Below are 26,344 nucleotides of genomic sequence, written 5' to 3'. Positions count from 1 at the left end.
ACCGGGCCTCGGGGGCGGGCCGACGAGGGGTGGGGCCTGGAGCAGAACGTGGGAGCCGGGGCGGAGCGAGGAGGTGCCTGGCCTTCCAAGGTCGGGACAGGCGGGGGGCCTAGGAGGCGGGGCTGGGGGCGGGCGGGCGGGCGGGGCTGGGGCGGGGCCTGGCCTCGGCGGCAGGGGCGGGGCCGGGCGCGCGCGGCGCACGTGACGGCGGTTGCCAGGGTGAAAGGTCAGGCGCGGCGCGGCACTCCCAACATGGCGGCGGCCGGGACGGCGGCGTCGGCGGCGCGCAGCCCGGGAGCCCCGGCGGGGATGGCGGCTCGAGTCCGGCGCCCGCCCGCGGCGCGGCCCGCGCGGCTGTCCGCCCTGCTCGTGCTGCTGGCGGCGGCGGCGGGGCCGGGCGCGGGCGGCGCGGCGCGGCTGTACCGCGCGGGCGAGGACGCCGTGTGGGTGCTGGACAGCGGCAGCTTGCGCGGCGCCACGGCCAACAGCTCAGCCGCGTGGCTCGTGCAGTTCTACTCCTCGTGGTGCGGCCACTGCATCGGCTACGCGCCCACCTGGCGGGCCCTGGCCGACGACGTGCGAGGTGAGGCGCGCCCCCGCGCGGGTCCGACCCCGGCCGCTCGGCCTGGGTCCCGCGACCCCCGGATTCGCCCCTCCGGCCCGCGGCAGCCTCTCGGCCCCCTTTCCGCGTGGCTCTACTCAGGGACCCCACTTCGGCCGCCGCTGGCCTGCACCCCGGGGACCCCGTATGATCCCCGTGCGCTCCTGGGACGTCGGCCGTCTCAAGTCGGAAAGACAGCCCTTCTCAGTCCACAGTTGCGGACCGGGAGGTCTTCCCATGTGTCCTAGCTCCCCAGACCCCTTGTTTTGAGTCCCTAAGAGCTTCGGCGAGCGCCCAGGCCTTTGTCGTAGCTGCGCCCTATTCCATCCTGTGTCCCGTCGCTGGAGTGGCTCGAGTTCTCATTTTCTGGGGATCCCCACTCCTGTCCCAGGCCCCCTCCCCTTTAAGCCCTCTTCCTCCTCTGCTGGTTTGCTTGGCCGAGCATATGGTGGCTACTCGAAGTATCCACACCTCAGGCGTCCAGCTGCGCTGAGACTTCTCCGTAGAAGCAGAAGAAAACCCTCAAAGCGTTTCATTGGTTGGTTGCTTGTACACAGCCGCGCAGCCTTTGATAAATCTGTCATCCACCCAACTTCTGCGGGTGTTCCCACGCGGTATTGATATTGGCACTTCGCCGGCCTTGCGAATTGCTAATCAGTCCCCAAGCGAGCGGCCGGCTCTGAGTGGCAGAGGTGGAGGGAGGGGGGTTCCGGCAGCTCCCGGGCGCTGGCGCTGAATGGGGTGCGCGCCCCGTCCGTCTCTCAGGCGGGAAGCTGGTCCCCAACGAGAGCGCGGCTTGGCAGGCCGCTTGCTGGGGCGGAGCTGACCTCTAATTATATATTTGAGCGGTTGAGAGTAACAAGTTGCTGGGCTGCTTCCTGCACCTGGGCGTCCCAGCCAGTCTTGCGACTTTCTCACTTCTGGACAGATGCGGAAACGAACCTGTAAAAAGGGCTTCTGCGCCTGGTTGTAAATGACTATCTTTAGATGCTTTGCGTCTTGCCTCGGGGGTTGGGGCCCCTTGATTCGAAAGGGTTCGCTTTTTTGATCTCATGTTTTCTTCAGTCCCTCGGGTTCCGACCCTGGGCACAGCAGAAATCAGAGGCAAAGTGGCAGTCCGCTCCTTAGTAGGTTTTTTTTTTTTTTTCCTAAGCCTTTGCTTTGATACCAGGCAAATACTTTAATAATACAGACGACTTTTCAGTTCTCTCTCGTTATTTGGTGGCGGAAACAAAGATATGTAAATTAAAAAGCAGGTAGATTTGGCAAGATGTTCGGCTCCTATTTTGTGCATGTTCCGAGTTTTTCAGTGTAGTGGCTGAAAAAAGGTAAAAGCTGTAAACTAGGTTTGACTCTGCAAACCCAACAAGGCGGGAGCCTTGAAAATTGTCCCCGGGACTCAGAAAGTAATTTATTTTTGAAACTGGAACTGGCCAAATCCATACCTAACGGTGTGATTAATTTAACTCGTAGTTAAATAAGGTTCTCTTCAGAGAGCTGGACGTCCTCCAAGTCAGAGCAGGAAGTACAGGCCTGAGAGAAAAGGGAGAAGTGGCTGAAAGTGAGAAACAGCTGTGGCCCCAAAGACGGGAGGAGGAGCAGGAGGTCCTGAGAGCCCAGCTGCCCCCGGGGAGGGGCCCCAGCACCAGTGCTGACCGAAAGCAGAGCCCTTGGCTCTGGGGAGTGTGCCCTGGGGGTCCCCAGAGAGGGCTCCCTCAGGGACCCTGTGGCCCAGCCTCCTGTCAGCGCAGGCCCCAGGGTGGAGGATCCCTGTTCTTGGGGACAGTAACCCTGCAAAACACCTGCGGGAAAGGGCCCATGGCCGGGAGGGCTGGGAAGCGTGGCACCTAAACTCCCCTGGTGATGTGGGTGCACTGAGCGCCCCAGTAAAGGGTCCGTCACTCAGACCCTCGCCTCCACGCGACTGACCCCGGGCCCTTTCTGTGCCTCATTTCAGTGAACCCCTGGGGAGCACACTGGGGACTGCCCCCCGCCCCCGAGGAGGTCAGGGTCAGGAAGTCGGCGCAGCCCCTCTGCTCTGCCTTGCTTCCCGCCTGGCCCTCCCCCAGGGGACAGGTGCCCCGCGCCCACGTCATCCGGTGTAAGAGTGGTCCTTGCTCCTGTTACCACCGCTTCGGCTGGTCAGTCCCTTGTGAGTCGGGGTGTCCCCTGAGCCCCCAGGGCGCGCAGACTTCGGACCAGGCCCGTCGCTGGGGGCCTCTTCCGACCCCTCCTGAAGCACAGTGATGAGCCGGCGGAGGCAGGCGCGCCTCTAACTCCCCTGCTCCCTGCTGTCCGCCCTCCCCCGGCTGACTGGCCTCTGCCCCTTGCTCTGAAGGGGCTCCGGGCCCGGGCCCGAGGGAGGGGGTCCCCTTCTGCTCGCTTGGGGGTACCTTTGTTTTCCTGAAAGATTTGGATTGAAGTTTAGCTCCTTGCTGATGTTTTCAGGATTTTGAAAGTAATCGTTTTTTCCTCATTAGAAGGTGGCTTAACAAACAAAAGGTCTGCTGTTGGCTGCTGCCAAACGTCCTTGCAGTGTTTGTGTGGATTTGGCTCGGGCCTGTCTCTTCTGAGTCCTTTTCAAAGCCGAGCCGCTGTGCTCCTGGAGATCCTTTTGCCCGGAGCTGTGGTGTCGGCTGGGTCTGTGGTGCGGCCTCCTCCTGTGCCAGGAGCCGAGGTGCCCAGCAGGCGGCCCCCCCCTGCCAAGGCTCAGGCACACTTAGGAGAGCTCCTCGGGGCAAGGTGTGTCCCGCCCGAGGCCCCGGGGCCTGCTCATCTCCGGGAAGAGCGCCAGGGAAGCAGGCAGGTGTTCCGTCACTGCCCCAGGATTCTGGGTGAGAGACGCGGGGGCCCGGGAGCTGGTAGGAGGCGCCCCTCCTCTCGCCATCCGCGCGTGGTCACGGCGTCGGGTGACAGGCCAGGTGGGCCGATGGCCCGCTCCCGGGGTCTGCGGAGGGCGGCGGGCCCGTTCTCGCTGCCGGTGGTGTCGACTCAGTCTCGCCTCCCGTCCGGCTCTTCCTCACCACGTGGCGTCCTGGTCAGCGTGGCCGCGGGGCTCGTGGACGTGAACTAGACCCCGGGTGGTTCTCTCTTCCCTGGAAGGAGGAGGGGGCCTGAGGGCGAGGTGCTGATGGCAGCGGGAGCTCAGCCGGACGCGGGAGAGGCGAGACGAGGGTGTGAGGCAGGCCGGGTGCATCCCTGTTACGGGCTCACAAGAGCCTTCTGGGGGCCGACTGCCCCCCCCCCGCCCCCCACGACTTGTCCGTGAGACCCAGGCTCCAGAGGGACCCCACCGCCGAGGAGAGCTCGGCCAGCTCGCGTGGGGAGCCGTGCTTGTGAGGGCCGCCAGCCCCGCCGGCCTCGTGCCCTCGCGCCGTGATGCTCGGCCTCCAGCCCGTGAGAGACGGTTCGTGTCCAGCTTGCTGCTTACCAGTCAGCCTGCAGAGCCCAGGGGACCACACACCGTGTCGGTTTAAGCCCATGGGGTGGACGTGGGGGTGGGAGGATCCTTGAAACCCAGTCCTGGGCCCTCTGCCCACGACGAGGCCAAGGCAGAAAACCCCTGCTCTGGCAGCCCGGGGGACTCGTGGAGACGTGTGCTGACCTCTGCTCATTAGCATGTGGCTTGGGTTCTGCCTAAACTGTGGCTTGAACCTGGAGCTTATCTAGAAAGATCTTTGCTCAGCCAGGCAGGGGCCTGCACGGTGCTGGCATGTGGGATCCGAGACGCCAGCCTCCCCCGACCTCCGGAGGGTGAGGAGGCGAAGCGGGGCTCGGTGCCTTAAACCCAGCGCCCGCTGGCATTCTCGTAACCCTGAGTGGTTCATTCAGCTGTCCTGTGAGCATTTTCTAGAACCGATGGGTGCTTGACCGTAAACCAGCCGTTTTGAGAGGTTTTATTAGAACTGGACAGGTAATGGTGAAACGTTTTGTCCTGTTAGGTTGAGATCAGGAGACTTGAAATAAATTTCAGCCCGCTGTGTGTGGAAGCTTAATTCCTCCCAAGTGTTGTTTAAGCCCGTGGCACTGAGACGAGGCGTGTGAGCCGTGAGGCGTGGGCGCAGGCCTGACTTCTGCTCCTGCCATGCCCCGTGGCCGTGCTGCCTCCCAGCTGGCCCTCTGCACCCCTCCCTGCCGTTTAGCGGGGCGAGCGGATGGCCGAGGCCGTGCCTGTCCTGAAAGCAGGCCGTTTGCACTCAGCTCAGCGCGCCTCTCTGCTTTGGGTGTGGGGGGGGGGTCCTGGCAGGGGGGAGACGGGGGAGGGAGGGGCACCTGTTGAAGGCGCGGATCCCCTGAAGCTAAAGCTTTGACATGTTTGCATTTTATGCCGTGAAATCGACATTTCCCTTTTGTGTCGCAGTGAATGCCGTCCATCTGCCAGGGCGCAGGGTGACTGCTGGCGCCCCAGAACCCAGTGCTCCCTCAGCTGCCGCGGGAGGCGTCACGTGCCCTGCACCAGGCCGGCCGCTTCGCGGGCCGCGCTGCTGGAGCGGAGCCCCGGGCCGGGCAGGGGCTGCCTCCGCACGCACTGGCCGCCTCGCTGTCCTCTCCCGGCAGCGTGCGCCCCAAGGAAGCGGTTAACACGTCTGAGTGCGCTACTTGCCCCCAGCCCCGTGATCGAGGCGGGCAGGGTCCCTGTCCCCTCGCACCCCCCGAGCCTGTACATCAGAGGGGAGCCCCAGACAATAAACAGAAACAAGCACGTGAGCAGGTGAATTGCCGCTGACGTGTCCAGGAAGGGGACCAGGATGCTTGGCTGGCTCAGGGCGGTGCCAGAAGGGTTCGGGGCAGCTGAGCGAGAGGCCTGCCATGTGGAGGGGACAGTGAGTGTGAAGGCCTGAGCTCGGCAGGACTGTTTCATGTCCAGAGGGCCCACGTCTGCTAGGGGCCACCGTCGCTCCCGCGCTGTCCTCAGGCTTGACCAGCGGGGAGAAGGGCGGCTGTTGGCAGGTGTCGGGAGAACCGAGGGCCGCAGGCTCCCAGGGGCCGGCATGGGGTGCTTCGGGGAGGGGCTGTCGGGCTGGGGGCGGGCTCGGGTGGGCAGAGATGGTAGAGGTGGTAGCAGTTGTTCCCCAGAGAAGTCAGGGGTGCAGGACTTGGCTTCAGGTTCACCGCCAGGAAGAAGGCCGCCTTGCAGGTGCTTCTGCGCAGGTGGTTTTGGCACAGCCTTCGCAAGCGCCATGCCTCGGCTCCAGGGCCTCAGCACGCAGTCGCATTTGTCCCTGTGCTTGGCCAGTCACTGTCCAGTTGGGCTGGTTTTCTTCTCTGTTCCGCTGTTAAGAAACGTTATTGCGGAGTTCCCGTCGTGGCTCAGCGGGAATGACTCTGATGAGTATCCATGAGGACGTGGGTTTGATCCCTGGCCTTATTCAGTGGGTTCAGGATCCCGCGTTGCTGTGAGCTGTGGCGTAGGTCGCAGACGCGGCTCGGATCAGCTGTGGCTGTGGTGTGGGCTGGTGGCTACAGCTCCGATTCCCCTGACCCCCCAGCCTGGGACCCTCCATATGCCGCAGGTGTGGCCCTAAAAAAAAAAAGGGCGCTGTTATTTCAGACTTGGACATGTGACGGGAAGGCGGGGCTCGTGTCCTCTCAGTGTCAGATTTGGGCTTCATTTCACAGGCTCCCGCGGGCTGGCTCTCAGGGGCCGTCCCGTGTGTGGCCTTGTTAACTGCTCTTCGTCAGGGGCTCAGGCCGAGGCTGCCGAGAGCTCACAGACCTCGACGGCAGAGGGAGGGTGGCTTCCGTCCAGTGGGAACAGGCAGCAGAGGGTAGGCGTCCCCGGCCCTGGCGGCCGTGTCCTCTCACTCCCCTGACCAGGCCCTTCGGTGTGACACCTGTTCCTTCTGCACGTGTGTGAGTAGTGCCCCGGGCGTCTTGAAGAGTAGACCCCACTATCGGCTTGGGATGGACGCGGTGGAGGAAGCCTCATGCTGGTGAGCCTACCAGGCCTTTGTGTATCACAGGCGTCCGAGGACCTGTCGGCCCCGTGCGAGTTTTCTTCAGCCCCCGCAAAGCTCTTCCCCAGCGGTCAGACTGCTGAGCCGCCGCTGCTCTTTGGCAGGTGACGGCCCGACTCTCTGTCACCATGCGGGACAAGCCACTGGTGAAAACCTGAGGGAAACCAAAGTTTTTCTTTTTCTCTTTCATTTTTAAGCCACCTGCAGGTGTGCCCTGTGTGTGTGTGTGTTTATGCTACACCCACGGCGTGTGGAAGTTCTGGGCCCGGGATCGCATCTGAGCCACAGCTGCCTCCTGAGTCACAGCTGCGGCAACACCGGCTCCTCTAACCCGTTGCACTGGCTGGGATCCAACCCGCACCACCACGGAGGTGACATCGGATCCTTAACCTGCTGCGCCACAGCGGGAACTCCAGCTGTGCCCTCTTTTGAAGGGTAGGGTCCCCCTCGCCCCCAGTTCTGAGGGCAGGGTGGGCGCAGGGAGGCAGGGAGCCCGTGTCCTCCTTGGCCATGATTTGGGAGGCGTGCCCGTGGCTCTTGGGACAGACCCCTCCGGGGTCTCCGCGCTGCCGGCCACTCCCGTCCCCCTCCTTCCTCGGGCTGCGCTCAATGGGACACAGCCGAAAAGGATTTCCACGGCTGCCCTGGGCAGGGCCCCGTGTGACCTGCCCCGCGCGCAGACCACTTAGGAAAGAGGGCTCCCGTTCAGCACATCCTGTAACCGGAGGCGAGGCCATTACCTACCCGGTCCCCGGGGCCTCCCCGACTGCTGCCCGAAGTGCCAGCACAGCTCCCTGCAGCACGCCGGCCCTCGGCCCCGGGGACCCTGGGCTGCTTCCTCGCGGGCTCAGGGCCCGTGGCCGGGGTCCTGCGTGGAGGGTGGGGCGCGCTCTCACGAGCGGGCTGCCGCCTGGGGATGGGCCCCGGCCTCGGGGGAAGGTGTGAAAGATGCTGGGGGCGTGAGGGCAGCGCGTTCCCCGAAGACCCGCTGTTCTCTGTGTTGAGGGGCGCGTGTCACGCAGAGGCTTTTTCGGGACGTTGCGTGATGAAGTGGCTGCTTTACTCTACGTGTGACCGTCAGGGTTTGGGGGGGCGAACGTTCAGCTGCACTGAGTTTGGGGGGGTGACCTGGTGAGACTCAGCCCTTGGATGGCAATGGCGCCCGGCGCCTGCTGGCGCCTGCTCTGAGGGCCTGGATGCAGGCCACGGTCGGCTTTCTGCCCTGCCAGCTCTGCTGCTCCTCTGTCCTCGTGTCCAGCTGTCCCCCAGGCAGGTGGCCTGTGAGCGAGCTCGTAACCCTGCTTCGCTTTGGAAGCGAGGTGGGCAGGGGTGGCCCTTGCCTGGGGGGGCTGCGCCTGGGCAGGTCAGGGAGGCCCCCCGGGGGTGCGGTGTTTGTGTGAGACTGGAGAAGGCAGCCCCGCGCAGGCCAAAGGAGGGTGTCCGTCCACCCAGGGAGTGGGCTCGTCGTGGGGCCGGTGTCATCCGTGCTGACCATCTCGGTGGCCAGGGTGGCTGGGGCAGGGGCCCGGTCCCAGGGGCAGGTCTGAGCCCTCGCCCCGGTCTCGGCCCTTGGGGCGGGGGAGCGCCAGAGCCCGTGGTTCCCCTGGACCCCTCTTCAGCGCTGCGCCCGTGTGCTCCTGTGGGAGCTGCGGAGCCAGGGCAGGTGCCCGGGCTGCGGCCTGTGGCCCGGCGCTGTCTGGAAGTCCGGAGTGTGGCTGCGCGGCCGGGGTCGGCTCTGTGCGGCCGCATCTTCCCGCAGCCTGGTCTCCACACGGAGCCGTGCTGGCACCTCCGGGAAGGTAGAGCGAGAGCCAGGACCCGAGGCCCGGGGTGCTCGCGCGCAGCACGCGTCCCCGCGAGCGGGCTGAGGCTGCTGGGAACGTCTTTGTTGTCTTGCGTCACTTTCCGTTTCAGGCCGGCTCCCCTGGCGCCGTGTCCCACTCGTCCCACTCTCCGGGGCAGCGGGGCCCTCTGGACATCCTCGCTGAGCCTCGCAGCCTGCGGTTGTGAGCCCGGGAAGAGGTGGGCGAGATCGAAGGGCTGAGAAGCTGCGATGGGGCCTGGGGGGGTGGGGGGCGCCATGCAGCCAGGCCGCCGGGCGGAGGGGCCCCCCCCTCAGCACAGGACCTGCTCCCTGCTCGCCTCGCGGGCGCTGCCTCTGCTGCACTAACTGGATGAGGGTATTAACTGTGCTTCCGTGGTTCCCGTAATTGGAGACGCCCGAAAGGAGGGACCCGCGATGGGGAGGGTTCTGGGGTTTTTTTCCCATCCTCTTAAAATGGCCTCAAGACAGGAGTCACAGACTCGCCGAGGCCGCGCGAGGGGAGCACTGTTCAGTCATTGGTTGTGAAAGGTGCAGCTCGGCTTTTCTTCTTTGCATTAATCCTTTGCCTTATATCAACGTTGGTCAGTCGTTTTTATAATTACTGAAGAAAAAGGCACTTTTTTTTGGTCTTTTTAGGGCTGCCCCTGCAGCATTTGGAAATTCCCAGGCTAGGGGTTGAATCGGAGCTGTAGCGAAAGGGATGTGTTTTTAAGCAAAGGTGTCAGAGGTGTTACGTTAGTTGGGAAAAAACCAGTTATTGAATTGCTAATGGACACAGGCCTTTACGCTGTGTAGTATTTAGTGGTGGTCAGTTTCTCCGTCCAGTCAGGTTGCTTGGTTTTGTTTTGGTTGTTTAGGGCCGCACCTGCAGCGTATGGAGGTTCCCAGGCGAGGGCTCGAATTGGAGCTACAGCTGCCGGCCTCCACCCCAGCCACAGCAGCGTGGGAGCCAAGCCACGTCTCTGACCTACACCACAGCGCGTGGCGACGCCGGAGCCTTAACCCACTGAGCGAGGCCGGGGAGCACACCCGCAACCTCGTGGACGCGAGTTGGATTCGTCACCGCTGGCCGTGGTGGGAGCTCCAGGCAGGTCTAGGACACGAGCTCTGCAGTCTTAGAGCCCAGCAGTGCGCAGAGTGGCCGCGCGGAGCCCTGGTGCCTGCGGTGACTCGGGGACGCCGGTCGTGAGGTCCCCTCTGAGGTCGCGCGGCTGGGCAGGACGGTGCCAGGTTCCCCGTCCCCTCGGCGAGCCTGCGGAGGCCGCCAGCTCGGCCCCTTGCCCTGGGGGACGAGGGTGGGGCGCTGGGGTCTTACCACCCGGGAGAAGCGGGTAGAGCTCGTGCGGAGCACGCCTCACTCGTCACCTCGGGGGGCGTCACGCTGGTGACGGGAAGGGCCGGGCCGAGCCCTCACCCGAGCCCGCTGCGCCTGCTGCAGCCTGGGGAGCGGGGGTTCAGAAGGAAGGGAGGCTCGGCCGCCCCACCCGGGAGCCAGGCTCCCTGCGCGTGTACAGAAAAGCCCGGGCTGGTGCAGTCATGGGGCTGCGGGGTGGAAGCCTCCCCAGCGGCGTGGACCGGGCCGTGTTTGGACCCGAGTCAAACTGAGGAAGACGTGGACGCCCGGGAGGTTGGACCCCCCGACCGGATCCTGTTGCTGTCGTCGGGTGTCTGCCCGACCCCGCGTGCTCACGGTGGTGACCTGGCTGGAGAAAGGGTCCCCAGGGCGTGTGCTGGTAGCTGGCGGGCTGGCCCGGCGCCAGCGGCCGTGGCCGAGGACTCGATGAGCCGGGGATGGCTGCGAGCCGGCAAGTGTCCCTTTAAGGCAGGGAAGCCTGCGCAGTTCCGGCTGCCCCTTTCCACACGTGTTTGCGGCGTGGGAGGGGCCTTGGGGACGCCCTGGTGTCACTTCCCCCGGGTTCTCCCTCGGCCATGTCCCTGACCCAAGAGACCGGCGGCCAGACGCTGCCGGCACCTCCCCACCCGACCGGGCGCCTGGGGACATGCAGGCCCAGCAGCCGCACCGCGCGGGGACGCTTCTGGGCAGACGCCGCGCTCGGGGCCATCGTCCTGCTGGCCGGGGCAGCGGGGCTCATGGGCTGCTCCCCGTTCCAGACTGGGCCGCCGCCGTCCGGGTCGCCGCGCTGGACTGCGCCGAGGAGAAGAACCACGAGGTGTGCCGCGCCTACGACGTCCGCTTCTACCCCACCTTCCGGGTGAGCGCGGCCCCCTGCCTCCGCCTCCGCCTCCCCAGGGTCGCACATGCCGCGGTGGGGCCGTGTGCCCACGGGTGTGCCAGGCTGGGCTCTGAGAAGCTCCGGGCTGCCCTGCCCCGGCCCCGAGGAGGCTGCCCCGGCTGCCCCCACGCCCCCTGGCGGCCCACGTGACCCGGATTGGCCACGTCGAGGGCGCTCGGCCCTGCGGCTCCAGCCCCCCTGTGTCCTCTTCCACCACAGAGGGCGGCGGCGCAGGTCACCTGTGGGTTGGCGCGGCTGGGGTCCCAGCGCGTGCCCGGGTGCCAGCAGCGGGGTGTGCCAGCCCTTGCCGCTGGGGGCACTGTCGTGTGTGTTGCCCCCTCTGCCCGTGTCACTCGCTGTTTTCCTCCCGGCTCGTTTGTGCTTTTCTGACGATTTACCGAAGTCCTGGGTATGCGCCCTGCTCAGTCCCTCCGTAGTGAGACGGGGGTGTCTTCAGCCCGATGGCCGCTTTCTCCCCGACTTTAGTGTGTCTTTAGTGGGGAAGGGGTGTAACTGTCATGTAGAAGCCTTTCCTTCTGCCCAGAGACACACGTAACACCCGTCTTCCTGCTGGACGTCGTGTGGGTCGAGCTGACGCTCCAGAAGCACCGTCAGCGCCGTCGGGAGGCGCCATCCGCTCTTTCGGGCCCTGCGGGCGCAGGGTTCGGGTTGGCCCTGGGCGCCTCCCAGAAGCTGCTGGGAAGCAGGAAGACCCACATAGGCACGGGCTCGGCATCAGTGCCGTGAGCTTCCCGGAGAAAGTCGGCCGCGGCTCTAAGACGACGAGCGCCCTGCCGCCTGGAGAGTCAGCATTCACACGGATACCAGCTGCTTATTTATTCTCTGTTGCTCTTCCTAGTATTTTAAGGCATTTACAAAGGACTTTACAACTGGAGAGAATTACAAAGGTAAGGCCGTGAGCCTGCGTGGCCCCCTCTCAGATTCCGCCCTCCCGGAGAGGCCTGTGACAGTGAGGGTGGAGGCCCCCAGCAGCACCAGCATCCCTGCCTCTCCTTTACGCAGCCGTGGCTCCAGCAAGGATTTGTTATTTTGTGCTTTGCCTGCCTTGGCAAACATGGCGGTGAGATTTCTCGTTTCTTCTTTTTTAACGGCTATGCCCGCGGCCTGTGGAAGTTCCCAGGCGAGGGGTCGAATCGGAGCTGCAGCCGCCGGCCTACACCACAGCCACAGCCACATCAGATCCAAACCCACTGAGCGAGACCAGGGGTCGAACCCGTGTCCTCACAGACACTTGTCAGGGTCTTAACCCCTGAGCCACAGCAGGAGCTCTGAGGTTTCTTTTTTAAAGTAAACTTTTTGGTCGGAAGAAAACCTTTGGAGACGTGCACACGGCGCAAGTGCACCCATGGGTGTTTGTGAACGAGCCACCCCCCCCCCCAGCCCAGCCCCCAGGTGAGGTTGGCCCGCCTGTCTCTGACGGGTCTCGATGGACGCGTGCGGGTGGCCTCCGTCTCCATGACGTGTGTGCGGCCGGCCCAGGGCTCCCGTGTCCCCGGGTCCCCATGCTGGCCGCCGCGAGGCCTCCCGGCCCACAGACCAGTGCCGCGTGTGCCCTTCGTTGTGGGCGGGGCGCTCGGCTGGGGCTCCCCGGGCGCCCGGCTCGGCCTGGGCCGTGACCCGGTGCTTCCCCGCAGGGCCCGACCGAGAGCTGCGGACGGTGAGGCAGGCGATGATCGACTTCCTGCAGAACCACACGGACGAGGGCAGGCCCCCCGCCTGCCCGCCTCTGGGCCCCATTCGGTGCGTGGCCCAGGGAGAAAGCGGCAGGGGGCGAGGGCGCTGAGTCGTGCCGGTGGCGGCCGGCGTTGTGGGTGCTGGCGGGATGGCCTGGACCGCGCTGAACGCCGCCTCTCTCGTCCTCAAAGGCCCAGCGACCTTCTCTCCCTCGTCGACAGCCCTGCTGGCCGCTACGTGGCGGTGCTGTTCGAAAGCGACGGCTCCTACCTGGGACGTGAGGTACTGTCTCGTTGTCGCCCGGCCTGTTGGGTTGCCGTGTTCCGGTCTCACTGGTTCTGGGGACGGTGGCCTGGACTCGGCATCCCCCGGTTTACGCGGCTGTGGGGACAGGGAGGGCCTGGGGGGCGGGGAGGCCCAGAGGGTCCCTCAGGCCTCGCCGGCAAGGCTTGTTGGGTGCCCTCTTCTGAGCTCCCGGCTTTTGTGCCACGTCCACGGTCCCGTCAAACCTCGTTTCTGCTGTGAAGCCTGTTTCACTGTCATTTCACGCGTGTGGGACCGAAGCCCTGGCCTTTGGCTTCAAGTGGGCAGGAGAACAAGGGCTCTGGCCCCCACCCCTAGGGTCCTGGGTTGGGGGCCGGAGGAGCCCCGGCCACGGGCTGACCCTTGCCCCCACCCCACCCCCGCAGACCCGTGCCGGGCATGGCACGGCAGTGGCACCCTCGGCTCACAGGGCCCTTCCAACCCGGCGCCTTAGTGAGGCCCGTTCGGTGCCCGCGCCGTCCCTTCTGAGAGGTGGTTCTGCGCCTGGCCCTGCGGGGCCCCATGGGCCTGCCGCTCTCCTTTCACGTCATCCTAGCTCCCAGATGCCGCCCCGGCGCCGCGACCCCACTGCTGCGCCCTCAGCCTCCGCGGCACTGGGCGGGGCCGCTCCGGGGGAGGGGACGGCCAGCTCCGAGCCCATGGCCCTTGGGCTGGCCGCCCCGGGGAGCCTGGTCACCGGCGGTGCCGTCAGCCTCCCAGACACAGGCCGCGGGGGTCAAGGGGAAGTGGAGGCTGGGACGCACCCCCACATGCGGTGGCGAGCGGCCCTGCTCGGGGTGTGGACGCTGCAGGACGCCAAGGCGTGCAGGTCGGGGGCCCCGCTGTGACCGCCTGCGGGAGCCGAGGGAGGGTCCCCGGCGCTGGCGGGCGAGCAGGCCAAGGGCAGGGTGGGCTCCGGCGGCGTTCTGGGTCGCCCCTCGGGGCTCTTTGTGCCGTTGCCTGGGGACACCGCCGTCCGCGGGGCAGGTGACCGTCCTTCCTCGCCGTCCAGGTGATCTTAGACCTGATCCCGTACGAGCACATCTCGGTGAGGAGGGCGCTGGGTTCCGACTCGGCGCTCCTGGCGAAGCTCGGCCTTTCTTCTCTGCCCTCCTGCTACCTCATCTACCCCAACGGCTCCCACGGACCCGTCACTGTGTAGGTTTGGTTTGGCGGGAGGAACGTTCCCCCACGGCCCCTGGCGGCCCCGGGCCCTGCGAGCGCGGGAGCTCGCTCGGTCCGGCTCCAGGCCCCGCGCTGGCTGCCTGCTCCCCTGGGAGGAGCCCGGCCCAGGCGGGAGGCGGCACCGCGGCCTGGCTGCCCGGCGACCTTTGCTCCCTCCCGGGTGCTGTTGGCGCCTCATCCACCCCGTACTGCCTCGGGTTCCAGCACTTACAGGTGCTGTTACCTTAAAAACCCAGACAGGGCTCTCAGTGCTCAGCACACCTGCCCCTCGGGGCCGTGGGTGGGTTCGCCTAACGTCTCAGAGGGCCCAGCTCCCCGGGGCGCGGGCTTTGTCACCGTGCTGCTCCCCAGCCGCACATTCCTGGGCTGGGAGGTCCCCGTCACCGCCCAGTGATGGAGGGGGGCTTGTGCTGGGCCTCGAGACCCAAGGCGGCCCTGGTGCCGAGCGCCTGGGCCAGGCTCCTGCAGGCGCGGGCCGGGCCTTCAGAGCCCCAGCTCTGAGCCCGCGCCCCGCCCTCCCCTCCCCTTTCTCACAGCGGGAAACCTCTCCGGTCCTTTTTTTCCTCTTATTTGAAGTCGCTGCCGGGTGTGAGGAGGAAATCGCTTTTGTCGCCGGAGAAGCCAGACGGGGAAGAAGACTCTGGGACCGTGGCTTGGAGGGAGTTTGACAGGCAAGTGTTCCCCTGGCAGTGAGGGGCTGCGGGTGCAGGACGGGCCACCACCCCACCACCCGTCCCCCAGGAACCCTCCCTGAGGTCTCGGGGGGTGGGGGGGGAGCCCCGCGGGGTGGGAGTCAGAGCGCGGGTTTGGAAGGGGGGTGTCCGCCTGACTGTGGCGCCCACCCAGGTCAAAGCTCTACACGGCGGACCTGGAGTCCGCGCTGCACCAGCTGCTGAGGGTGGAGCTGGCCGCCCACAAGGCCCTGGCCGGGGCCGAGCTGCAGACACTCAAGGACTTTGCCACCGTCCTCGCCAAGGTGCCGGGCCTGGGCCGCGGGGCCCCAAGGGTGGCGGCTGGGGGTGTTTGCTCCACTGGCTGTGGGGACACAGGCCGCCTGGGCTGACGGGGGCCCCCTGCTCCCATCACTTGGCTCCACCGGCCACGCACAAGTCACCGGGGTCACCTGTGCAGGGCGGGGGCGGGAGGCAGTGCCGTCCTCAGGACGAGCAGGGGCCTCTGGGGCCGGGCGGGGTCTGCGGGGGCTGGGGCCTCGCGGTTGAGTGGGAGGCTAAGGGGAGGCCTGGCGGGATGAGAAGAGGGCAGGGGGCTGGAGGAGGGGAGGGAGAGAGGGCAAGGCTGCTGTGCTGGGACCTGGGGGCTCCCGCCCTAGCGGCCTGGGGAGCAGTGGGGGCTGGCGTGGGCAAGTTAGGGGTCACCACCGTCTCCTCCTGCCGAGCCCGCTCAGCCCCGGAGTCGAAAATCCAGGGCTTGTGGCTGTCTTGGCCCGGGGCTCCTACGGTGGCCGGCTGGGCTTCAGGGAGGGGTGCTGCCCTTCCCGGGGGTGGGCCCGAGCCCCAGGGCCCTTGGCCCAGCAGCCGCTCTGCGCACTGACCTCCGAGACGGGCCAGGCCACCTGCCGGTCGGCTGTGCTCCGGTGTCCCCGGGAGAGATCTGTTCCCCAAGGGCAACCCTGAGTGACCTGTTACGCAGGAGACGGGAGACCTGGTGTGAGAAGGTCCGTTTGTCACCCGCTCCTCTCGGACCCAGTGCCTCGTCACACTTGGGCTGGTCTGGCTCTACTCACCAGGAGTGAAAAATGAAGGACATAGACTTTAGGTTTAAAAGAATAAAGGGCCCCACGATAGGTTTCACATGAACGAGTGCCGCCTCTTCAGACGGTTCCCCGAGCCCCTCAGAGCTCGGGGCCCTCCCGCTGCTCCCGCTCCTGTGGGCGCGTGCCTGCCCGCTGCCCATCATATGACCCTCGGGCCGTGGCCACCCCTGCACCCCGGCGCCCAGCCGTTAGCGCGCCGCGTGGGCTCTCTCCGAGCCCCGAGGCCTTTGTCCTGCAGAGCCCGAGTCAGATCACACGACGAGCGACTTTTCTCAGGTTTGCCTAGATGTCAGCTTCTGGGCGGTGGGTACTGGCGCCCTGGGACCGTGCAGGGAAAACCCAGATGGTGCCGAACGGGACGTGGGTCGCTTCTGCTCCACCCGTTTGTCTCAGCAGCTGCTTTCACGGGTCTTCAGCTCAGCCTCAGTGCGTTTAACGGGCCCCATCGAGTGGAGGGCGCCCCAGAGAAGGCCCGCGGCTCCTTGAGCCGAGGCCCCTCCTGCGCCCGGCTGGCACAGCAGCCGTGTCCACACGCAGCCAGGCAGCAGGCTGCCCTTTGCGCGGGCGCCTCCGTGGCGTGGCATCCCCCCTGTCCCGGGTGGGGACACAGTCAGAGACGGCCGAGGGGGCGGGACCAGCGAGGGATGAGGTTCTGGAGGGACCGCAAAGCCCGAGACAAGGTGACAGATGAGACCCAGGGTGGCCGTGTCGTCTGTCGTTGTGACCCGGCTGCCAGGCGTGAGGACCAGCGGCCGTGGGCTCGGGGGAGGCGGAGGGCGGGGCACCGCGCGGGCTTTCCCCGCAAGGACCCCTGTCCTGCCCCGGTCCCCTGTCTGTTGGGGGAGGCTCTGCTTCCTCCAGAGACCCCCGCCCCGTTCTCCGTTAGCGCCACTCCGTTCGCGGGGCGGGTCCAGCCGGGAGGCTGTCCCGGCCCCGCGCGGTCGGGCCCTCTCCCGAGCAGCCCCTGAGTGGGCTCCTTCTGCTTAGCTCTTCCCCGGGCGGCCGCCGGTCCGGAAGCTGCTGGAGACGCTGCAGGAGTGGCTGGCCAGCCTTCCACTGGACAGGATCCCCTACAACGCCGTCCTCGACCTGGTCAACAACAAGATGCGGGTGAGGCAGCTGCTCCGGGGGGCCCGGGGGGGAGCTCGGCCCTGACCCGCCTTCTCTGGGGTGTCCCCGCTCCCGCGCCGCCCCCACGGCGCCGCCCCTGCCCCCACCCGTCCCGCGCAGGGCCGGGGCCTCAGGCGGTGCGGCGCTGGGGCGTTCTGGGCTGTGATTTCTGTTTGCAATTTCTAGCGTCTAGTGACCCCTTCTCGATTTCCCACCGAGAGACCCGGCAGGGACAGACGGGTTCAGGGAGAAGTGGGCGAGGGTCGAGCTGCCACGCAGGCCGTGACAGCGGCGAGGGTCGCGGGCTTGGCACCTGAGGCTGCGGGCTCGCGTGTTCCGCCAGCTCCGGCCTTGCCCTCTCCTCCCCGGGGCCTGAGCCGTGGGGCAGGAAGGTGGGCCCATGCGGCCCCTCCTGGGCTGTTCTCGCCGCGTCAGGCCATCAGCTCACTGGCGACGTCAGGATCCTGCTTGTGCCGACAGCCATCAGGTGGTTGGCTCTCTCGGTCGTGAGTCTCGTAGGGTCGTGACCGAGGGGGGGGCGGCCGTCCCTAACGCTGACCCCTGCCGACGCAGCAAGGGCCCAGGCGAGCCCCCTCTCCTCCCAGACCGAGAAGAGCAGGCGTCTCGGGTGTTGGGCGCCCTTCCTGAGACAGACTTTTCCCTCTCGTTTGTTCGCTGGATGTGACCTCACATGTGGCGACACGTGTGGCGCTTGGAAGATGTGCTTCCTGTGCAGCCGCCACCCCCGCGGCCCGGACAGGGGTGGTGACCAGCTGTTTTTCTTTCAACGATTCCGTGATCTGTGCCTCCCTCTTTCTTCGTTTTTCAGATTTCTGGCCTGTACCTCACTCGCCACGTCCAGTGGGTCGGATGTCAGGGAAGCCGAGCGGAGCTGAGGGGCTACCCGTGCTCCCTCTGGAAGCTGTTCCACACTCTGACCGTCCGGGCCGGGACCCACCCGGACGCGCTGGATGGCACAGGTGAGCTGCCCCGGAGCGGGGCCTGGGCGCCCGGGCCGCCTGGCGTGGGGAGGGGGAGGGGGAGGGGCGCCAGAGGTCGAGGGGCCCCCGGGCCCGCCTGGGGGTGGGGGCCCCGAGCGCAGACGCCTGCCCGCTCAGCTCCGCGCCCGCCGGTCTGCGGGAGGCCGAGGCCGCGCTCGGCCGGGAAGGCGTGCGAGCAGGTAGGAGGCACTGGGAGGGCGTCTCCGATGAGCCCCTGCCCCGGCGGCCTCTCCGCCAGCCCCTGCCCCGGGTGGGGATCCGTCCTTCGGCCGCGTACTGTCCATCGCCCGCCCGGGAGCCGCCAGGCCCCGGGGCGGAGGGCGTGACAGATGCGAGGCGGGCCCGTGGGCCACGCAGAACAGACAGTAAAACACGCACTGGGCTTGTGATCCTCTCTGAACTGGGAGGTGTGTGCACGTCCGGTGAGGCAGGCCCCCGGCAGCCCGGGAGCGCCGGCCTGTCTTTGAGTTTTGTGTCTGAAGCCGCATGGGGTCCCGAAGGCTGTACTGGTCCGAGCGGACTCTGGACGCCCACAGTCCGGTGCTCTTGCCGGTAAAGTCGCGCAGCTCTTCCCCGGGACCTCGTGCTGTGTGACGGTCTGGGGCGGACGCCCTGGCGCAGGGCACCCTGCTCGGGGTTCTGGGCAGGCGGGTCGGCTTCCGCAGGTCGGGCTCACGGCGGCCCAGCTCCCCCACGGTAACCCTGGGGCCTCGGCCGAAGGGCCTGGCCGCACCTTCGCTGCATCCCGCTGCTCACACCGGGCCCGTCGGTAGGTCTCGTCCAGCCCCGATCCGGGCGGGAGGTAGCAGCAGAGCTCGGCCGGGCCACGCGGCCGCGTCGGCATTGCCGCCCCTGGCTCTGCCCCAGGTGACGCTGGGTTCCTGCTCCCAGGGTCTGTGGACAGAGGTGGCCTTCAACAGAAAAGTCCCTTAGGAGTCCGAGGACAGGGGAGTGCGTTTTCGGGGGAGAGCCCGGGGCTCCCACTAGCAAGTGGAGCCAGCAGCTCAGCACTGCCTGACTGACCGCCAGCCAGACCACCGGCACCCACTTCCGAGACGGGCACCTCAGCGGTGGGGACCCCGAGCGCACGCGGGGGGCGTGGTGACGGCGGGATGGAGGCCGCCAGCCGGCCGTCGGCGGCGCAAATGGGAGCAGCCCCCGAGGCGTCTGTCTCCCGCCCCGGAACTGGGTCAGGCTGGGGCCCGGATTATGTCTTGGAAGGTTTTGCCTCCTTAGCACTCACTAAACCCCGCCGCCCGCAAAGCCGGCCCGTCCCCTAATCCCTCAGGTGGAGTTTATGCTCCTTGTCCACTTTAAAGATTAGGGCGCCCGCGGGAAGGGAAGGAGGATTACCCAGCGCGCGGGCAGATGTCGGCCGGGCCTGTCCCCAGCCTGGGCGCCGGGGAAGGCGGCGCCTGCTGGGTCCGCGGGAAGCCGCCCGGGGTGGGGACGAGCCGTAGGGCCGCCTGGTTTCAGAGGAAGATCCCGCCAGGGCTGCTGTCACTGCGGGTTCGGGTTCAGGACAATGTCTTTTGTTTTTTTTCTAATTATTTTGCTGCCTTTCTTTTAATGCCGACATTTAATCTGTTTTAATCTCGCGGTCTCGTTTGTCCACTCAATCCCCGTATTAGTTGTCTGAACAGGACTCGGGCCCCGCCCTGTGCCGCTGCCCCGTTTCCTCAGGGGTCCTCCTTTGAGCGGAATGCTGGCTGCGTCCTGCTGGGGGCAGGGGGGTCACTTTCTTCAGCCACCTGCTCCTCACTCCTGGGTCCCGTCAGGGTCTGTGCGCCTGGTACATGCCAGAGGGTTTCTCCCCACGGAGAGGCTGCGTTTTCTTTAAAAGGGTGCAGGGGTGCAGGCCTAGGAGGGGCCTGTGGCCTCATGGTTCATGGTTCAGGATCCAGCGTTGTCCCTGCTCTGGTGCAGGTTCAATCCTGGCCCGGGAAGCTCTGCGTGCCGCGGGCACGTGCAGGCCTTCACCAGCCTTGCTGCCCTGCTGTTCCCAGAAGGAGCCTGGCTCCTGATGGGCCGTGACTGTCGCAGCCCCTCCTGGAGGAGCAGCCGCAGCGAGGGGCTGGCCGCAGGCCCAGAGGCGCGTCTCGAGGCCACGTTCATGCTGCGGCTTGGGTTTGGGGAGGGCCTCCGGGTAGAACCACCACACATTTCACAGGTGTAGTGGCCCTGGCACCAGCCATTCCTGGCTCCCCCGCTGCCATGCCAGCGCCGCGGTTCCGGTCCGACCCGCCGTGGTCCCTCCGCAGGCTTTGCCGGCGACCCCCAGGCCGTTCTGCGGGTCATCAGGAGGTACGTCCGCGTCTTCTTTGGGTGTAAGGAGTGCGCCGAGCATTTTGAGGAGATGGCTGAAGAATCGATGGCCTCCGTGAAAACCGCAGACCAGGCAGTTCTCTGGCTCTGGAGGAAGCATAACGTGGTCAACGGCCGCTTGGCAGGTGAGCGAAGCCACGCCCGGCGGCCCGCGCTGGCGTGGTGGGGACTGCACCTGCTCTTCGCTGACACACTGCCCACCACGCGCCAGGCTGCCTGCCCGCGAGGCCCACTGCCCGGTCACCTGCCGGGAGCAGGGGTCGTTTCACGGGGACCCTGGCCGGGGAGCTGCCGGCCTTGGCTTCCTAGCGTCCTCGCTCGCTTTAGGGCTCCTGGGCTGCGTGGAAACGGAGGCGTCTCTTTCCACCCACCAGGTCCCCGAGAGCATTTGGCAGCAGAAGGGTGGGAATGTCATTACATGTCAGTGAGGAATCCTAGGATCCTTCAAACCTGCTCTCAGACCGCAAACCAAACCTCTCAGAGTGGTTTTGTTTAAAAAAAAAAAAAAAACTAGGGCGCGTGCGCTTTCTCAGAGTTAAGTAATTCAAACTGTTCCTGAATCAGTGGCAGATTAAAATTAGGCTTAAAAATAATCCACTGAGGAAGAAATCTTAATAGAGATGAATAGAAAATACCACTAAACTATTGGTTTTATTTAATCCACTGTGGCGTAAAGACCTCTCCCAACTAAAGCACTAAAGGGAATTGGTTTCTCTCCGCTCCTGGAGCTGATGGCTCCGGCTCTGGTCACGGGGCCGCGGCGCCTTGTGTCTGCGGGATTTGTCCTCTGCCTTAGGCTGCAGGGTAAGGCGCTTCCGCTGTGGCCTTGGCACAGACGTCTCCAGATGCAGGTGTCAGCCCCTCACAGGTCCCCGTGGTTCCCCCGCCCGGCAGCCCTGAAGCCGCGGGGGAGACGCGCTGGCCTGGGGGCCGCCGGGGGCCGGGGCCTGCAGCTCTGTAACCGCCCTCCCTGGACGCCATCCCCCCCCCCCCCCCCCCCCCCGGGCACACCTCTGGCCTCTGGATTGGGGCCCAAGCTCCTTGGAGGTCCTGAGGTCTGGCCCGGATGCTGCCCATCCCGCCAGACCACAGGGTGCTGCACGGGGATGGCCTCTGGCCACGCTTCTCGGTCTCGGTGTGCGGGTCCAAACCCCCCCACGAGACACGACCCCCAGGGGTGCGCCCGGGCAGTGAGTGGCCGCACCGCCCTCCCCCCCCCCCCCGCCCAGGACGCGGCCTGCAGTGCACAGGTGGCGGGGGGGGGGAGGTCGGAGGAGGGCGTCTCCGCTGAGTTCAGGCCTGCAGCCAGGGCGCTCTCCTCCCGTTGCTCCCAGGAGCACTCCCTGAGGGTGCGGCACCCCCCAGTCAGATGGGGAGTTCCAGGGCCCCGGGCCCCGTGGCCGCATTTGCTGGGGCAGGGCCTTCACGAATGGAAGGGAGACGGGTGCTCGGAAGTGCAGCTGTGGAGCTCCCTGGCGGCTCAGCCGGCTGAGGGACAGTGTTGTCCCTGCTGTGGTTCGGGTTGCTGCTGTGGCATGGGTTCGATCCCTGGCCCAGAACTTGCGCGTGCTGGGGGTGTGGCCAAAAAAAGTGCAGCCGCGCGCCTGGGGGAGCTCCCTGGCTCTGCCTCAAGGTCTTGCCCCTCATGGCTGAGGGCCCAGCATGCGTGGCCAGGGAGCGCCCCGGGGGGTCAGTGGGGGGGGCGGGGGACTGTGGCCCGTCAGGCGTGCTGAGGCGAGCGACGGCTGAGCTCTGTCGCTGAGCGGTCGGGGTCAGGAACCTCAGATTGGATTGTTTGAATCGCATCCCCCACTCCGAAGTCCTCCGGCAGGTGTGCAGGGCCTGTGGGCCCTGACCCGCTGCAGAGTGGCACCTGTAAGGTGGGTCTCGGTGGCGGGTTGACGCTGTCACCAGGGCAGTGCCACCAGCTGCCTAGCGAGCCGGGCAGAGCTGTGGTGCATTTGTGAGTGTGGGGCGGCCGGCAGGATGCAGGCTGAGGTCTGCACGGGGGACGTGCTTGGCTTTCCCTGGGTGACCGGGTTCTGTCCTGGAGCGTCTTCCAGGGTCCCCTGGGGGTCCTGAGGAAACGCCTGGACAGCGCGTGTCCGGGGCGGTGCTCCTGGTGCTTTGTGGGGCTGGGGGCTTGGGCGCACCTGAACGGGAGGGCGGACGCCCTGAGCGGGCTGCGAGGTCAAAGGTGCAGAGCCGGGGGCTTGGCCTGCCCCGGGGGGTGGCTCGGAACGAGGTCTGGCTGGGGGAGTGGCCGTGTCCGAGTGTGACGTCCCCGTGCTGAGGGGAGGGGCACGGCCAGTGCGGGCTGATCGAGCAAAGGGAAGGCGGGACCCCACCCGGAGGTCGGGGGCCAGGAGCGGGGTGTGGAGGGGGCGGGGGGTGCGGGCAGGAGGGATGCCGGGGAGACTGGGGCCGGTGCTGGCCTGCGGCGCCGGGAGAGGGCCGTCAGCCGCCGGAAGGCCCCCTCACGGCAGCCCCCCTCCTCCCAGGCCATCCGAGTGAGGACCCCAAGTTTCCCAAGGTCCCGTGGCCCACCCCGGACCTCTGCCCCGCCTGCCACGAGGAAATCAGGGGCCTGCCCAGCTGGAACGAAGGCCAGGTGCTCCTGTTCTTGAAGCAGCACTACGGCAGCGACAACCTCGTGGACACGTACTCCGAGGACCTGGGAGGCACAGGCGAGGGCGCCCCGGCCGAGGGCGAGGGGCCGGAGCGGGGCCGCGCTTCCCCAGGGCAGCCCCGCGGAGCCCCGGGCGCCCAGGGCCTCCGCGTGCCCAGCGAGCTGCTGCCCGGGCCTCACCTGTCAGAGCGGTGGCGCCAGGGCCCGGCCGCGGGCCTCGGGAGTCTGAGCGGCGCCGAGGGCCAAGAGGGCCGCAGGGGGGCCGAGGCGGCCGCCGCCGCCGCCGCCTTCCTGGGGCTGGGCTTCTCCAGCCTGGACATGAGCCTCTGCGTCCTGCTCTACGTGGCCTCGTCCTTGTTCCTGATGGGCATGTGCTGCTTCTTCCGGCTGCGGTCCAAGCGCTGGAAGGTCAGGCTCCACCACCCGTCCGTGTAGACGTCTCGAGACCAGGGACGCGCCTTCGGGAGAGCCCGCGGCTTCCGTCTTGAGAGCCGGGATCTGTCCGCGCGTCAGCCCTGAGGGCCCTCCGCCGTGCCTGCCTCTGCCTCTGCCCGCAGGCCTCACGCCCGCACCTGGCGAGGGACTGTTGGCCCTGCTGGCCCCTCGGTGGCCGCCTTGCCCAGACCCGGGAGCGGGGGCTTCTGTTTTCTCTCTTCCAGGTCTCAGAGTGGGCGGGGGGCCCTTCCCCCGGCTCTCGCGGCCTCGCTGCCCTGGGACCTGAGAGCGGCCCCCTGCCCCCCAGGCCCCCAGTCGCCTCCCCGGCCCGGCTGCTCCCCGAAGCCAGTGGTTCTCAGTGGTTCACCTGTGTTCGTGCTTCTCCACTGCGTGGTTATTTCTGCTCGGAGCAAGAGAAATCTCCCTGGACGTCGAGGCAGCTCAGGACCAGAGAAGGGACGCCCCTCCCTGCCCCGCGCTCCGCAGGCACTTCCCCTCCAGAGGCGGATGGGGGGCAGGGGGCTGCGGGCCGGAGTGCTGCCCCTCGGGCTCCGGAGGCGTTCTCCTTGTTCACGTGGTGACAGGCAGCTCCGAGTCCCCTCTGCCTGCCTGTGGGCTGGGCAGACCCTCTGGAGGCCCTGAGAGACGCGGTCCCCCACGTGAGGGGCTGCGGGGGGGCCTCCGAGGGGGCCCGTGTCTTCCCCCTCCAGCACCCACTTGGCACAGCAGGAACCCAGGGCTCAGCGGCAGGGCGGGCGGTGGCGCCCTAAGGCCAAACCGCATTTGCCTGAAGCTGTCCCACCAGGTGTCCTGGTGGCAGGCCCGGTCCTCAGGCTTCAAGGATTGGTTTTCTAACATTTAATGGTTTTAACACATTATTTGTAAAACCCAAAACATTTAGAAGTACATTCGCCCTTGAAAATGTAAGCAAAGACAGACACTGTGGCAGGGACACCTCCTGAGGTCCTTTGTGGCTGTTGGTTTGTCTCACAAGCTCAGACGTGCGTGTGTGCGTGTGTGCGTGTGTGTGAGTGTGTGAGTGTGAGGGAGACCACGATGCTATACCTGTGTGTGTGTGAGCGTGAGTGTGACCACGATGCTGTACCAGTCTTTCCACTCTGCCTCTTTCTCTTCCACTTAGGGTGTTTGCTAAGTGCAGCCGGCCACGTGGTGTGTCCTACGACACGGATGCTGGTGTGACACCGGCAGCGTGGGGGGGGCTGTCAGCTTCTGATCACTGTCTGTGGGGGGCGCGGGCCGCAGGCCCTCAGAGCAGGGACTGGCTCCTGAGCTGCTCCCAGAGGTTTCTTGTTTGACACTTTCTAAGCCCTGGAAGCCTTTGTGTTTTAAAGCCGGCTCGTCTTCCTGGGCGTGTGCCTGCGTTACTGAGGTCCCTGGGCAGCCTGACGCAGGATCCAAAGGGAAATACTTGGGACCAGTCCTTAAACGGCCTTTTGGTTCACAGCCAGTGTCTTTTTCTCCCCAGAAGTAAGTTTCTTTGGGCGGAACTGGGATGGCGCCTTGCTTACTTTCTAGAACCCGCCTGAGGGTGATGGTTGGCATTCGGGGTCATAGCGATGTTGCAGTTAGAGGGGCAAGGTGTGCACAGGCCTGTCGTCGTCGGGGGGGGGGGGGATGTGCCAAGGTGGCCCGGGGCCCTGTGGCCCGTGTGCCAAAGCGGGAACTCAGCCTCCCGTGCTGCTCAGAACCAGATGCTCCCTTTAGGCAGAGGTTCAGTTCTCTTTCCTAAAGTTGTGAATATTGAGACTAATGAACATAGTGGTTCGATAATTTAAATGTATATTTATTTTTAATGGAAGGATTTTGATTAGAAAGAAGCTACTTGACATGGGAATGTCGGTGAAATTTCCTACTTGCCAGGGACACAAACATTTTGTATGTATGTAAAACTCTAATGTGCACATTTTAATAATAAAGAAATCTGATGTTTGAAAACATTGTGATTCTTTTGGAATAAGAGCTGGTGCGACCAGCGACGGGTGTTGGGCAGGCTGCTGGCCAGGGTCTCTCCTCCAGTGTAGGGACTGGACATCCGAAATGGTAGGCTTGCTTGCTTTTTTTTTTTTTTTTAATTTTATGGCCCCACCACGACATATGGAAGTTCCCGGGCCAGGGATTCAATCCGAGCTGCAGCTGTGGCAACACCAGGTCCTTTGACCCGTCGTGCTGGGCCGAGGATCGAACCCCCCCCTGCCGCGCCCTGACCTGTTGCAGTCAAATTCTTAACCCACTGCACCACAGCAGGAACTCCTGAAATTCTAGTTTCTTACGGTGAACCGCAGGCCAAGAGTCAGTGGGAAGTGAAAGATGGGCAGTGAGGGAGCGGATCTGGGGCTGAGCTGGACTGAGCGCCGGGACAGCAGCCTCAGTTCCCTGCACGGAAGCGGGGAGGTGGTGGGGCTCAGATGATGCACATGAGTCTCCCCAAGAGGGCACCTCTGAGGACCCCAGGTGAAGGGTGCCACCAGCCTCAGCTCTCGCTGGGCACAGCTCTCCCAGGCTGCCCCTCTGCCGCCAGACCTGAATGGCGTGCCTCGTGCCCACGGCTTTGCCCTGACCCGTGCGCCACCTCGGGTCCTGGACCAGGGTCATTTCTCCTCCCCCCGCCCTCCCCCGTTCTGCAGTGGGGGACCTCCAGTAGTCGTGTGTGTGGCTTTCAGGGAGACCTCTTGGCTGCCCTTTTGCCTTCCCAGGCGGCCGCTGGCGTGCCAACCAGCCGGGGTGTGAGTGACCAGTGGGCGCCCTGCCTGCCAGCCTGGGTCTGTGTGGGGCTGGTGTCGGCTTACCATCCGGCAGCCGGTCATCCAGGGTCTTGGCCCTCACAGCCCTTGGGTCCTTCTGAGGAGTTCTGTTGGGGGCGCCCGGGTGCCCTTCCTCCTGGCTGTCCTGGGGGAGTGGGCCTGGGGCTGGGCCTGGAGGGCATTGTGGGTTGGGGGTGGAGGGCAGAAAGTTTCTTGGGCCTAAAGCAGCAGTTGAACCAGGCAGCACCTGGAGCCCGAGCCTCAGCAGAAGCCTGGGCTGGAGGCCACTGGGGGCCAGAGGACCTGCAGCCTGGGCGCTGCCCTTGCAGGAGGCCGTGAGCGGGAAGGAGCAGGAGCGGCGGGGTGGAACACCCGCTTGGGGCGAATCCCCAGCATTGGGAGCTCAGGGCGGAGCCGGCTGGCGCCGCCCGCCCAGGCGTGGGGGCGAGGGGAGGGGGCGGCGGGCGGCGGGACGTGGGGACGCCGGCCCCGGGGAGCCCGGGCGGCG

At 66.0% G+C, this 26,344-nt stretch overlaps 1 protein-coding gene across 2 annotated transcripts; it reads left to right on the top strand.

Annotated features, from left to right (window-relative positions):
* Positions 1-237: 237 nt before the first annotated feature.
* Positions 238-25,016, top strand: QSOX2 (quiescin sulfhydryl oxidase 2). 2 transcript variants are annotated; one of them, XM_047768919.1, is made up of 12 exons: positions 238-583; positions 10,496-10,596; positions 11,477-11,525; positions 12,273-12,378; positions 12,504-12,594; positions 13,628-13,773; positions 14,337-14,471; positions 14,647-14,776; positions 16,562-16,684; positions 17,514-17,664; positions 19,947-20,135; positions 22,512-25,016. In XM_047768919.1, exons 1-12 carry the CDS (start codon positions 253-255, stop codon positions 23,072-23,074), a joined length of 2,115 nt encoding a protein of 704 aa, XP_047624875.1. In that variant the 5' UTR covers positions 238-252; the 3' UTR covers positions 23,075-25,016. The 2 variants fall into 2 exon arrangements, with proteins under 2 accessions (XP_047624875.1, XP_047624876.1); XM_047768920.1 differs by lacking the exon at positions 19,947-20,135.
* The last annotated feature ends 1,328 nt before the right edge of the window (positions 25,017-26,344 follow it).

This window comes from Phacochoerus africanus, chromosome 2 (assembly GCF_016906955.1).
Source record: "Phacochoerus africanus isolate WHEZ1 chromosome 2, ROS_Pafr_v1, whole genome shotgun sequence".
Lineage (NCBI taxonomy): Eukaryota > Metazoa > Chordata > Mammalia > Artiodactyla > Suidae > Phacochoerus > Phacochoerus africanus.
Note: the sequence above shows the minus strand (reverse complement) of the source record. Positions and strands in the feature narration are given on the sequence as shown.